At 46.8% G+C, this 13946-nt stretch overlaps 1 protein-coding gene across 1 annotated transcript; it reads left to right on the forward strand.

The window, feature by feature from the left end:
* The first annotated feature begins 308 nt into the window (after positions 1-308).
* LOC149219551 (uncharacterized) lies at positions 309-5845 on the forward strand. The gene is made up of 3 exons (XM_089386855.1): positions 309-1200; positions 1875-3226; positions 3842-5845. Exons 1-3 carry the CDS (start codon positions 309-311, stop codon positions 5843-5845), a joined length of 4248 nt encoding a protein of 1415 aa, XP_089242981.1.
* The last annotated feature ends 8101 nt before the right edge of the window (positions 5846-13946 follow it).

Genomic DNA, 13946 nt, shown 5'->3' on the forward strand with positions numbered 1-13946 from the left:
CTCACCGGCTTCACTGGGTTTCCTGGCGGACTGTTTACAATCCTCCCCGGTCGGTGTTTCCCCCCAAGCGCCGGTTTTACCCTCCCATCCCCTTCCCCCGGTAACCTCTTCGGAGATCCCTTCCCTCTCGGCAGCAAACCCTCCCATCTCGGTTTCAAACCCTCCCTCGGGCCCCTCCGCACCCTCCGGTAGTTATCACGCGGTCCCCCCTCTCCCTGAAGCCATCCCCTCTTTCGGGACTAACCCTCTTCCCCCCCCCCCGTGTTCCCCCCCCTGCGGGCTCTCAGGCTACTGTTAATCCAGGCCGCATGTCCTCCCGCCCTGCCAAGAAGCAGCGTTGTTTCAAATCCACTGCGGAGGACGTTTTCCTGCGTCTGGAAGAGGATATTCAGTGGGGAGACGCCATGGATCTGGCGGACTGTGTCCTTGTGGGACGGATTAGAGGCAGACACACCACGGCAGCAAAAATTAAGCAATGGGCGACCGAGATTTGGGGGCAATACCTCGCGGAGATCCCATCGGTCCAGACGTTCGTGCGAGGATGGTTTGCGCTCAGATTTGCAAGGGCGGACCACACGAGTTGGGTTCTTTCTTCGTTCTGGCATTTTGAGAAAGCCCCGGTCCTCCTCAAACGGTGGACGCCCCTCTTCGACCCGGAGATGGAGCTATTAGGCATTGGACCAGTTTGGGTTAGGCTTCCGGGCTTGCCCTTGCAGTACTGGTCGGAAGATATTTTCAAAAGAATTGGGAATGCCCTCGGCACTTTCATGGAATCGGATAAATCCTACATCTCGACGGGCTCTATGGCTTTTGCTAGGATCCTAGTGCATATGGACACCAGAGGGGGCGTGCCTGAAAATATCACTATTCAATGGAAAGCCACTTCTAGGAAGCAAAAGCTGGATTATGAGGGCATCCCCTACAGATGCAGAAGGTGTCACCAGGTGGGAGATCTATACAAGGACTGCCCCCTCCTCCAGAAGACCCAGCAGACAGCTATAGGCCAGGACTTACCCTCCTCTGAAGGGATGCCAGACCCTCCGGCTGCTATGGCACCAAGAATGGACCATATCATCACCTCGGATACGGTGGAAGCGCCCCCAGCACCTCGTCGTAGGAAGCAAGCCTCAAATGCGCCCCTGCCTCCATCTACTCCTCTGACGCGCTCAAAAGTTGCAAAGGGAGCGGTCTTCTCCTTGGGTATGTCCTTTACTTCGTCTGCCTCTGTTTCACATTTTGCATCTTTGAGTTTATCTTCCGCTGGTATTCCCCCCCCTATCAGGCTCCCCCCTCCCTCATCCTCGTCTTCCATGGACCTGGTTAAGGTTGCCTGCCCTTCCCAGCCCCCTCTCGGCTCACTATATGTATCTTGCCCCATCCCTAGGCCTACGGGCCCTCCCTCATCCTCCACTTTCCCCTCTTTCCCCCACCCCTCGTTCCCCTCGCTGTCACCCTCTGTAAACTCTTCCCCGAGATATCCTACCCGTTCGACCACAAAGCTAAAAGTCTCAGACTCCATTGGGATGCCGGTGGAACCCCATCTCCTTTCGCCCAAGCAGGGGCGTGGCCGACCTTCCTCAAAGTCGATAGCTCAAAAACAAACGGAGGAAGAGGTCCTCCTTGGCAAGCAGCAAACTCTTCACAGGGCCCTTAGAGCGCAAGACACCCTCCCCCACCCCCCTCCATGAAAATCTTGTCCTTCAACTGTAGAGGGTTGGCCAGCCCGGATAAAAAAGCGGCCCTGAAGCGACTCTTACTCTCAAACCCTGTGGACATTATCTTTTTACAAGAAACTTTATGCAAAGCGGACTCTGCATCCTCCATTCTGGGCTTATGGCTGCCTGGGTGGACCTTTACAACCATTGATGTATCAGGCCGTTCAGGAGGCATTGCTATGGGCTTCAAGAACAACTCTATTTTGCTAAAGAACATCTGGGGTGGAGGGGGTTTTCTGGGGGCAGATATATACTCGAGAGATTTGGAGGAAAACCTCAAAATTATAAATGTTTATGGTCCCTGCCTAAACAGAGAGCTATTCTGGCAAAAGCTCCTTGGTTCCCCACTCCTCCAAGCTGAGAATATTATATTGGGAGGAGATTTAAATTTCTCAATAGGTTTCTCTGAATCTTGGGGACATCTGGCACAAATTGACCCCCTCTCTGATTTCTTTGGGCAACTGCTTGAAGATCATCATTGGATTGATCTCCCTTCTGCAAAACTCCAATACACATGGAAGAACAATAGAACTGGGGACCAAAGCCTAGCGAGAAGGCTGGATCGTTTCATCATGAAGGAAGGGCTCTGTTCCCAATATCCTAGATCTCGTCAATGGGTGGGAAGTGGAGGGATCTCGGACCATAGGCCCATTTTTCTGGAATTAGAAGCAAGACAACGGGCCCAAAACGCCCCTTTCAAATTCAATGCAACTTGGCTCCGGGATCCTTCTTACATAAAATTGATAACGGATTTCTGGAAAGCACATCCGATCACTGAGAATGTGGACCCAGCCACGGGTTTTGTTAGAAACCTCTCAGAAATCAAAGTGGTATCAAGAGAATGGGCGAAATCAAAGAGAAAACAGGATGATCAGACTATATCTCTGGCGGAACAAGCAATTGAGGCTCTTGAAGCAAACTCAGATGGAACTTTTATATCCCCTGATCAGAAATCCTTGTATGAAGACCTAATCAAAAGGAGGACCCAGATTCTCAGAGACAGGGAGGACTCCTGGAGACTAAGAAGCAGAGCCATATGGCTCAAGGAGGGGGATGAGAACTCTAAATTTTTCCACCGTTTTGCAAATGGGCGAAAGGCGATCAACACTATCTGGGAGCTGCAAGATGAACAAGGACATCAGGTCAGTAGCCCAGGGGAACTTGCTTATCTTGCCTCTTCGCACTTCAAGAATATATACAAAGCTCCAGGTCAAGCAAATCTCTTAGAAATAATGAGGGTTGCAGAACTATTCCCAAGATTTGTGGATGAGGAAGACGCGGAGGAACTCACCAAAGACATTTCCTTGGAGGAACTGGAAGCCACCATCAAATGCTTCCAAAAGGACAAGAGCCCGGGACCAGATGGCTGGACCATTGAGTTCTATTCAGCTTTTTTTGAGCTATTAGGACAAGACATTCTCAAAGCCATCAACCACTGCTGCCTCAATGGATCTATCCCCTCAAGCATCAAAGCCACCTTCATTGCCCTCATCCCCAAATCTGATAAGCCAGTATCCTTTAATGATTTTAGGCCTATCTCGCTCTGCAACTGTCTCTATAAGATTTTGGCCAAAATCCTAGCAAACAGGATCAAGCCCATCCTCTCGGCCAACATTTCCTCTGAACAATTTGCTTTCCTCCATAAGCGCCAGATCCATGAAGCTATTGGTACTGCACAAGAACTTCTTCACTCTATGAAATGCAAAAATCTGAAAGGAATGATCCTCAAGGTGGACCTCTCAAAAGCCTTTGATAGGGTAAATCTGCTATACATCAGAATGCTCCTCACCCACCTGGGTTTCCCTTTCCTCTTCATCAAAAGAATCATGAGCTGCATCTCTGATGTACCTTTCAGTGTCCTCCTTAATGGATCCCCCACCCCTTTCTTCACTGCCGAAAGAGGTCTCAGGCAAGGCTGCCCCCTATCACCCCTCCTATTTTTACTCATCATGGAAGGGCTAAGTAGATTGATTGCAGCTGAACACAGAAGAGGACGAATAAGAGGAATCAAAATCACGGACAATTGCTTCCTTACACATCTACTGTTTGTGGATGATGTTCTGATCTTCTTAAATGGAAGTATGGCTGATTCATCGGCCTTACATCAGGTTTTTGATCTCTTTCAGAAAGCAACTGGAATGGTAATAAATGTACAAAAATCTACCCTAACAGCGATTAGTTGCTCCCCACAAGAAGTCATCTACACAAAAAATCGCTTTCCCTTTCAGATTCACCCTATGGAGGAAGGGTTGAAGTATCTGGGTTTCAGGGTAAAACATGGAGGTTACAGAATTGCAGATTGGATTTGGTTAATCACTAAGGTGGAGAAAAGGATCAATGTCTGGTATAACAGATACCTCACAAGGGCAGGCAGACTCACTCTAATAAAAGCTGTGCTGGAAGCAACGCCGGTGTACTGGATGTCCCTGGCGTGGATACCAAGAGGGATCTTATCTAGGCTACAAAAAATTTGTTGCAGATTCTTATGGAAGGGATCAAAACAAGGAAATCTCTTTGCCTGGGTTAAATGGGACACCATAGCTAGACCAAAAAAATGGGGAGGATGGGGAATTAAGAGATTAGATTTATTTGCAAATGCTCTAGCTGCAAAATTGGGATGGCAACTCCTCACATCAAATAGTCTCTGGCAGAAAGTAGTTATGGAAAAATATATTGCTCCGGAAAGCATCTTCAGCTGGATTCGGAGGGAACATAGGGGAAGTGGTAGTCACTCCATCATTTGGAAAGCAGTCCTAAATTCTCTTCCCCTAATTCGGGAGGGACTGACATGGAGAATTAAACAGGGGAACTCTGTCCGCATTGGCGTCGACCCCTGGATTGGTTGTGGAAACATGCAAAGACTATCAGAGCAGCTCCTAACACACCTAAGGGATCAAGGTGCCACGCATATTGCTCACATTGCAGACCAAGAAAATTCCAGTTTTCTCCATCAGGCCTGGAGGACTTCACAAGATCTCCACATTCCGGAACAATGGAGACAAGAATGGGAATCATACACAGAGGCTCTCTCACAAGCTCACATCAGAATATCGGAGGGAGAAGATGAGATAGTCTGGGCCCTTGCTAAAACTGGTACATACTCCCCAAAGGAGGGTTACATGCAGCTTATGCAAAATCACCAGCCAGACAACTCTCAGCAATGGTGGAAAACAATTTGGCATCTAAAAGCAGCCCCCAGAACGCGGCTTCTCATGTGGGCTATTCTCTCCAACAAGATTCCTACTGGGGCAAACTTGAAAAAAAGATCCTTCTATGGACCCTTCTGGTGCCATCTTTGCAGAAGTAATGAGGAAGATACGGAACACCTTTTCCTTACCTGTCCGGCAATACAAGAACTATGGTCTCTTCTCTCTTCACGTTCCCCTTCCCTCCACCAATGGCATGGCCAAACCATCCTTGAGGCATGGAAAAACTGGCAGGAACAACACTCTGGAAAAGACAAGAATATTCCTCTCCTCATGTGCTGGTCTATCTGGATTGCAAGGAACCGAGCAAATTTTGACCAAAAGCTTCCCCACTGGCCTGTCATTATTGCCCACATTATTGCAGACCTTGCTCTCATTCCTGATGATCCTCCATCAGCTCCCCCTCGGTCCATAACCCCAGAACTCATAGACAAATCTATCCCCTGGGCATACTTTGATGGCTCAGCCCAAGAGGATGGCTGTGGGGGGGGAGGCCTCCTTTTTCTGCGAGAAAATCACTCTTTCTCGCTCCAAATTCCCCTGGGAAGAGGCACTAATAATTTTGCTGAGCTCACCACTGCAAAACACCTTATATCTTTTGCACTTGAGAAGGGCTGTACAAAACTACAACTGTTTGGAGATTCAATGATTGTATGCAATTGGCTCACCAGAAAATCATCTTGCACTGCTTTCTCTTTGAGACACATCCTGGATGAGGCACTCAGACTAACAGATGCTTTTGAAAAATTTGACTGTCGCCATATATACAGGGAGCGCAACACTCAGGCGGACTACCTATCCAAGCAAGCAGCGCAGAGGCAAGAAGAGGACTGGTTAATACAAGAAGATCTGGATGGCACCTACTTTCAGCACTATCACAGACCCTTTGATGACTATCAGGCTCAAAGGGATGCTCACATCTGAAAGGGGTCCCAACATGCACAATTTACTGCTTTTTTACGTTACATGTTTTTATATATAATTCTGTTTATAAGACTAGTATGGACTATGGTGGTAAAACACAGCTATTTTTTGTTTATTTTGGGCAGCAAGCTACAGCTGCACAGTGATGACCGAAACAATGGAAAAATTATGTAAATCTTCTCTGCTGGTTTATTTTTTGGATATATACCTCTCCAAACTCCCTGCGTGGACAAACAGTTTGGTGAGAGGAGTGACTACTGTCTAGTTTATCTGTTTTTTAGTTGTCTGGAACAATGAACAGTCTATGTTGGAAGTTTTTTGAGAGGCAAACAGCCTCAGTATGCATATGCTCAGCATCTACAGAATGTAATTTCTTTTGATTAATAGAAATTACGACTTTTTCTACGGGAAAAAAAATATTATTTTTATTTTAATTTATCATATATACACAATGACAGTCATATAATACTCTGCGTGGAATTTTTCGAACAATTACTGAAGCATAGTGCCTCCCTAGATGGAGTGCACTGCACTATTTTTTGATACATCTTACTTGATAGGCTTTTTGCCTCACATACAACATATGCTTTTGGCATATACAATATGTAATTTTCCTTTCCTAATGAAAATTACAATTTTTCCAAAGGGAAATAATAATAATAATAATAGTCTTTTAGAGAAAGGATTAAATTTTTCCCTTGCTCCTAGAAAAATCTTGGTTGATGAGATTATTTGTGACATTGAATATGGGATTAGCGACTTACCGGACATCACTAAGGATATCATTAGACAATATGTTGCCTTGTTGGGGCCTGATCCAGGTTTAGAGTTAGTTAGCCAAACAAATCTCGCCACTACTGGCCCTTTCGGCAATAGTCTGCAGAGCGCGGACTGAGGTCTCACCTAAAGTAGTATGGGAGGGTGCTAGAACCAATTTTTTTCACCCTGAAGATGTCTGATGAGTTTGATTGGCTCGCAGTTTCTCCTTGCATGCAGGTTGCTTCACGCACCTTCCCGTTCCTCGCGACCTAATCTACTGCCTTCGTGCAACCCTATCCAGGGGTTGTGCCAGTGTTTGCACTATTCCCTAAGACCTTGCTTATATTCCAATGTTAGTTAATTATCTTTGTCTACTTGAGTGCTTTGAGTTATACTCAACAACATAAAACAATCATACAAGTGCGCACAGTAAACAAACAATATATTTGCAAGTTATAACAATCATGCGTTAACCCAAGAACAAATACACAGAATTATAACCAAACTTCTCTTTATTGATTCTTTCCACAATTATAGACTCGAATCGCCCTGTGAACTTAGCTGCAGGGGTCTTTGCACTCAGCTATAGGGGTTTGTGCACTCAGCTACGGATTACTAGGCCTCTGCGCACTTAGCTGTAGGGGTCCGCGCACTCAGCTACGGACTACTAGGCCTCTACACACTCAGCTGCATGGCCTTCTCCTACCCTACAACCCAAAGACAAACTTCAAACTATGACTCAATCACTTAGACTTCTCATGCTCATCCTTTATTTCTTATTCTTTCTCTTACACTTAGAGCCTCACTCTATTTATACAATCCCATGGTTCGCAGACCATGGGTAGGTCTATCCAACCAACATTACATTACAAAACTAAGGCGGAAAACCCTGTGACTCTATCATACTTTCACACCCCATGCTTGCAATTTGCGGAGCTTTATAACAAGATTCAGCCAAAATTTGGGCTTTGAGCCCCAAAACATTCCTTGGGGGGATTCCATGCCCAACAGGCCCCTAACACAAACATCGTGACTCGCCCTCGAGTCACTCTGTCGGTGCGACGATCTTTACGTGGAGTCCCTCCAACTGTTCTTGAACTGTGCAGAGGTCAATAATGCACTGAGTTGTTGCTTGCTAGATCTGCTGCATACGTTGTTCCAAGACTTCTGTGTCGGGAGTGCTTCTATGCATCAATGTGTGCATCCCCTGCATGTGTGCAAGCTTGCCTTCGATTTCTTCCGTGACGGTGAAGGCCTCGTCGATCCAAGGTTGAACACGCACCTTCAAGACTACTTCCTTACGTCGTGCTACATCCACCTACTCCTTTAGTGCTTTAACCTGCTGCATCCATGCAAGCCTCTGAGTGAGGACCACCGTCTACGCAGTTCCTCAGACACTATCATACTACTGTTGGAATTCTCACGCCTCTGTCTCTAAGCGCTGAATGTTGGGGTCCTCCTGTAGATTTTAGAGGACCTCAAGTGATTCTTCCAACATACTGGTGCAGTCTCGCACTGCACCTCTAATTTCCTCCAACCCCGCTATGATAGCGCTAGCGTGTTGTTCTCTGACTTCCAAGGGAGTGGATGGTTGCGCCTTTAACCACAACTCGACAATCTAAAGGTTAAGTTCCAGCTGAACCTTTGTCATTTCTTCCCTCGCCTCGCGGACCCCTACTGCTAACAATGGGTCCGCGACTCTGCTGGTATGTCTACTGGGATGACCAGCTCCAAGATGCTTTGGCAAGCATCGTTTATCACCTATACTAGCTGTTGATTTTTTGACACCAATTTGTCGTGATGCAAGCTTAGTTGTTCCATATTTATTTTCTACTCACTAAGGACTTGGAGCGCATGGCTCTCCCTATCTCACAGCTCTGCAATTATCCCATCTTGCAGCACATATAAGGTCTTGCGTGGGAGTGTAGCTAGATTAATACCAAGACCTTTCAACGCACTAACTAAAGGCCTATCGGCCTCATTTGATGTCACTAGTGCCCCTTCCGGCAGCACTATGGTATTCATCATCCGCACACGCAACATCTGCTCTGCTGCCATGGATCCAACTACGAAGTTGGTCGAAAGGGTACCAACCTAAGGGAGGCGTGCGTGTAATTCTCCTATATGAAATCTTTGAGAGCCTCAGAGGTGACATCGGGGACAGTTTTGCCAATGTCATGCAGATCACCCTTGGTTAGGTGATCGAGTCAATCAACAACTTTGATGCCTTGACCTTCTTACATGACCCTGCCCACTTTGTTGGGTGCTGGCGCTTTATCTGGGTCAACACGGTTCGTGGGTCTGCACCTCCTTCTTTTGTCTCTACTCCCTCTGATTCCTGCCCCTGTGTTGTGTGGACCTTGCCTACCTTCGCGGCTGCCTCCTATGTTGCTGCTGCTACTGCGGCCTTTGCCTACTTAGTGGCTTTCTGTGCCGCATCCCCCACCGCCTGTAGTATTGCTATCGCTACTTCCTTCCTTCGCTTTTCAGCCAACTGTGCGATGCACAGCTTGGCCTCATCTTTCTTCTTTTGTGCCACCGACTTCTCGATCTATGCAATGTTTGGGGCACGCCACTCTGGCGGCCATGCCTCCAGTACATTGAAAATAATGTCATTAGTGGCTATGAAGGGTATATTTGTCCACTGTTTAGTTGGGTCCTTGCACGCCCTGATATAGATGTTATGCATTTCTACTTTAAATTCTGGAAAACTCTGCAGACTGTTGTAAACAGTGGGTGACAACCGCGACTTACGGGGTATCCCCATTCTGATTTTCATCTCCATGAACACCCAGAAGATTTCACTATCATGTATCCTTTTAGCATCCTTGGTGGCCTAGAGGAAAGTGTGCTTCGTGGCCTCCAATAAATCCCTGTTAATTATGGGGAATTGTCTCTCCTCCAGTGATTCTCCAGCCACGAACACTATGGATAGCAACAACCATGCATAGTGGAACGTTTTTCCTTATTCCTAGGCTTCATGGTAGTTTCCTAAGAACTCTTGGTAGAGGAATTCAAAACATTTAAAATGGAACCCCTCTGCGCACTGCTCAGCCAGTGCTACCACCAGCGCGGGTACTTTGTCTACGCAACACTTGCACATGACCTTTCCTGCCAACATTTGGGTTGCCACGCGCACTGCTTTCTCCTTGATGCTGGAGATGGCGTAGCCCCTTTTCTTCTTTTCCAACTTGTTCTTTTTCTTCATGGCCTTTGTGATGGCCAACTCACTGCCCTTCCCTTCCGATATGTCCGCGGGGTCCTCTCCTTTGCATGGAAGCCAAGATACGTGGTGAATCATGTCTGTCGAGATGGGGATGGTCTCCTCCAACCACAAACACCCATCATGCATCAAGAAGAGCAGCTGCGTGATGATGAAAATGGTTATTTTTGCATGGTGGAAGTGTGGCACCTAAAGCAAATTCAGTAGGCTAGCCTTCTCCACTCCACATAACCACTTCTGCGGCTCTAGCTCTATAACCCCTGCCGCAGTGTTCTGCCTGGGTTTCATGAGATTCCTTGTCTCCAGGTGAGGGAAATTCTCGTGGTCAGCGAGGTCCTAATCTTAAAATTTCTGGCTCGACACGCGTCCTAGGTATATGCCTTTAAACATAATATTGTCTGGGAGGAGCGGGGTCTAGAGCGAGCTCTTGGTCTCGTCTAGTTCCTTGAGCACTTTCGCCTTCCCTTTTCACGGGGGGACATAGGCGGGCAATTTTTTCACGTGGTGTGTAGGCTGAGTGTCCTCCTCCATGCCTTCATCCTCTTCCTCTGTGATGATAAGATCCTCCAGATCTTCTTCTTCTTCATCCGTCTCTATAGTGATGGCTTTCCCCTTCTCCTCCATTGTCAGTTTGGTGCGCAGCGGGTTCCGCGGGGACACACGTATGGGGACCATTACTTGTTTGTCCTTCTTGGGTCTTGGCATGCGCGGTGATTTCGGGATTTCTGCCACAATCCTGATGCCTTCTAGAACATCCCCCATAGTTAGGGCTTGCGCGGCCTCCTCGGTGATCATTTCTGTTATGTCCACAACATCCTAAGTAGTTGCCATCGTACTCATCTGAAAATCTAGCACTCACGAACTCAGGGGCTCAATAAACGCTCAGCTCACAGCACTCAAGGATCCGCTCAATCGCTCAATTCGAAAATGACCAAGTGTTGTTTGTTGGGTAGCCCTTTGTATTTTATAGCGGTTTTTGAATTCAAATTGGACCATTCCCCCCCATTCCAATTCATTAATGCTTTCTTGGCGGCAAATTTTCCCAAATCTTGCCCATAAATTGCGTCTTAAATGCCTGCCGCCTACTCCATTTGGCCTCAAGTTGAGAATCCCATCATGAATAATGACTTCAACGGTCACTTTCTGACCAACCCATGTGGCAGTGCAGCCCCCCTGTGTGCATTCGCGGATCTTGTGACTTTTTGTTTCTGCGCACAGCTCCAACCTCGCGCAGCTTCCAAGTAGAGTAGTTTATAGTCCCGTGCTTCCTTTCAACTACTTGGAGCACTAAGACTGTATTTCCTTTGGCTAGTCAGGTGGCCGCACCACCCATGTAGAGTTCCATCCTATCCTCCATCATGGTTCCTAGAGAATCCCCACCTTTTATTGTTATGGTCGGCATCGTGCACTTCACCATTTGCAACGCGCTAACCTAGTCACTATGCTTAGAAATATGTCGTCCAAACCAAGGTATCATACTAATTAATTAACGATGATAGTTCTCAAACTTGTCAACATGATCATACGCACCCTGCATTAACATCCTAGCTTTTTCGGTGAGAAAATATTCCTTTATCTCATCCTCCATCTTCTTGACTTCCATGTCCACAAGAGCGCTTTTCTTTCTTAACCGTACCCTTTCTTCTTCAAGATCTTGGAGTCTAAGTTTTCCCTGTTGGATTTTTACTTCCAAGGTTCTACGAACCACCATCCCTACCAATGCTAGATTAGGCTTTTCAAGTGCTAGAGGGCTTACAATGTTCGTCTCATATTCCAGCCTTGGCTGTGGCTGTGCGGTCAAGTGCTTGCACGTGGTCCTATACACCCATAGAACCGCTGGTACGTGCAGGTCCCATTCAATCCATTTTTCATTGTGGACCATGTTCAGTACTTCGCACACTTTGTCAAAGGCTTCCACACAGATAACCTTCTGCACGCTTGGTGTTATGATACCTCCTGGTCCCGAACGAAGGGGTTGTTTGTGCCATTGTATTGCCCGATCTTGATTGTCGATCGTGTTTCCTACCGTGCAGACGGTGTGCCTTCGTGTAGGTTGTGTACCATATGCCTATATCCATCTAGAAAGGTGGGCGCGCGGGTCGTTTTTTCTGACATCCTTGGCTTTTATCTGCATCTGAGGCTTCCCAAATCATAGGAGCATCATCCTTTTGCATTCACGCCAGTACTCAAAATTCTACTGGTGCATACCCCACCACCTTGTGGGTGTAGTGCGCAGTACCCATTTGTTCAGGAACTCCTCTACCTCACTTAACCCATCATACGTAGGCAGGTCTCTTGTCTTTGTTGCTACGCAGTGCAGTGACCTTATCATCATGTTATAGTTGAGCATGGTTACCTTGTGTAACTAGTTCTGCCATCGTTCTATCTTTTCGTCAAAATCTGATGTGTAGGAGCTTTTGCGCTCCCACGAGATTCAACCATATGCAGTGGGATTTACCCAATCTTGCTCCCAAGTGGTTATGTTGTAGATGCAGTCCATATCGTCATCACTGTCATTGTCGCATACTACTTCTGTGTAACGCGATCCTTCTATAGGATCTAAAGATATCACTATGCGCAGTGAATTTTTCTCAAAAATCATCTTGCACTTCTTTAGATTTATCACTCCATTCATGTCAATGGCCCAATCTATTCCTAGTAATGTGGAGTATGGATTGATGTCATCAACAATCTCTATCACTTCGAAATATGATAGTGCGCTCGCTCCTCCAATGTCTACTACGATTCCCTGTAATCTCCCCATAGGCAGGATCTTTTGTTGGTTCGCCATTCGCAATTGGATAGAATACCATTGCAGCGCAGGCATGCCCATGCACTCCCATGTCTGCTTCGGCAGGAAGTTCGCGTCTGATCCTAGATCTAGAATCACTTGATCCATCTCATATTCCCCGATTTGTGTAGTCAATCTCATCTCCCTTCCTGTTCGCGTCATGTGCTTCCCAAGCTTCTGGACTAGGCGCAGTCCTAGCACATCTAGTTATGAGTTCTTGCAGCCCTTTGATAGCCTTGCTATCGCACAACAACTTCATGCATGTCTCTAAGAATGTAGTGAGATTGATGGGTCCATTTCTGGATCCAGTTTTTCTTTACTTCCTGAAGTGGAGGCATCCGCGAAGCTGCTCTTAGCTTCCATGAATTTCTCTTTGGCGTGCTCCAGATCAAATTCAAGTTCCTTCGTCAGAACCTTGCGAACCCAGGTACTTTCTTTGGGCTACTTTCCCTTGTCATCCCCCATCGTAATACTACTTTGGAGCATGTTATTTACATTATGCTCTTCCTCGTGTGGCTCAGATGTCATCATTTGCAGGTTCTGAGTTCGAGGAGGTTGGAGTGCTCCTTTATTACGCAACCTCACTATCAGTGTTGGACAGTCCTCTATCTCATGATTGAACAATGTAAAATACAAGCACGATGGTCACGTTGGATTCATACAGTCGCGGGCATAATATCATGGCCCTCCGCAATTGTAACATATCAGTTGGTCACGACCTCTTCCTGGTCCCATTCCTCCACGACCTTGCCCGTGCCCCTGAAATTTGGTGCACGCCATTCCTGTGTTTTGATCAAGGGCCCGTGTTTCAGCCTGAACTTTGTAGGTAGGGGTCTGCTCCATCATCAGTTCATGACTTCTATAGGTGCGCTCATCATGTCCCACCGATCTGCAGAAATTACAGAACAACTGCTGGGAATTCTACATATACTTTTGTAATAGATTGCACTTATCTGTAGCATGCTTCCCTCCTATCTAGCAAATCACGCACCACAATGCAAGTGCCATGGTTGGTCCTACTTGTGCCTCCGGTCTCAGTGGCATTGGTCCTCCTCCTGCAAGGTAATTCGTGAACATCGAGTAGTAGTCCTTGTCGTGCCCTTGGCCCTTGCATTTTACACACCATACCTCGTCGCGCACTTTTGGCCGAGCTGTCTTATCTTATTTCAAACTCTACATACCAAGGAACAAGTTTTTCAGCTGCGCGTGAATCTACTAGACTCCTAGGTCTGGATCTTATATCGAAGTCTCGTGCAATCTCATCGCGACCTCCAAAGCTTCAACTTGAGTAGTTAGCCTTTGTTGCGATAATGGGTTTCGTAAATGCG

This window comes from Pinus tabuliformis, chromosome Q (genome assembly GCF_031772625.1).
Source record: "Pinus tabuliformis cultivar Carrire ecotype Pingquan chromosome Q, CPIR1, whole genome shotgun sequence".
Classification (NCBI taxonomy): Eukaryota; Viridiplantae; Streptophyta; class Pinopsida; order Pinales; family Pinaceae; genus Pinus; species Pinus tabuliformis.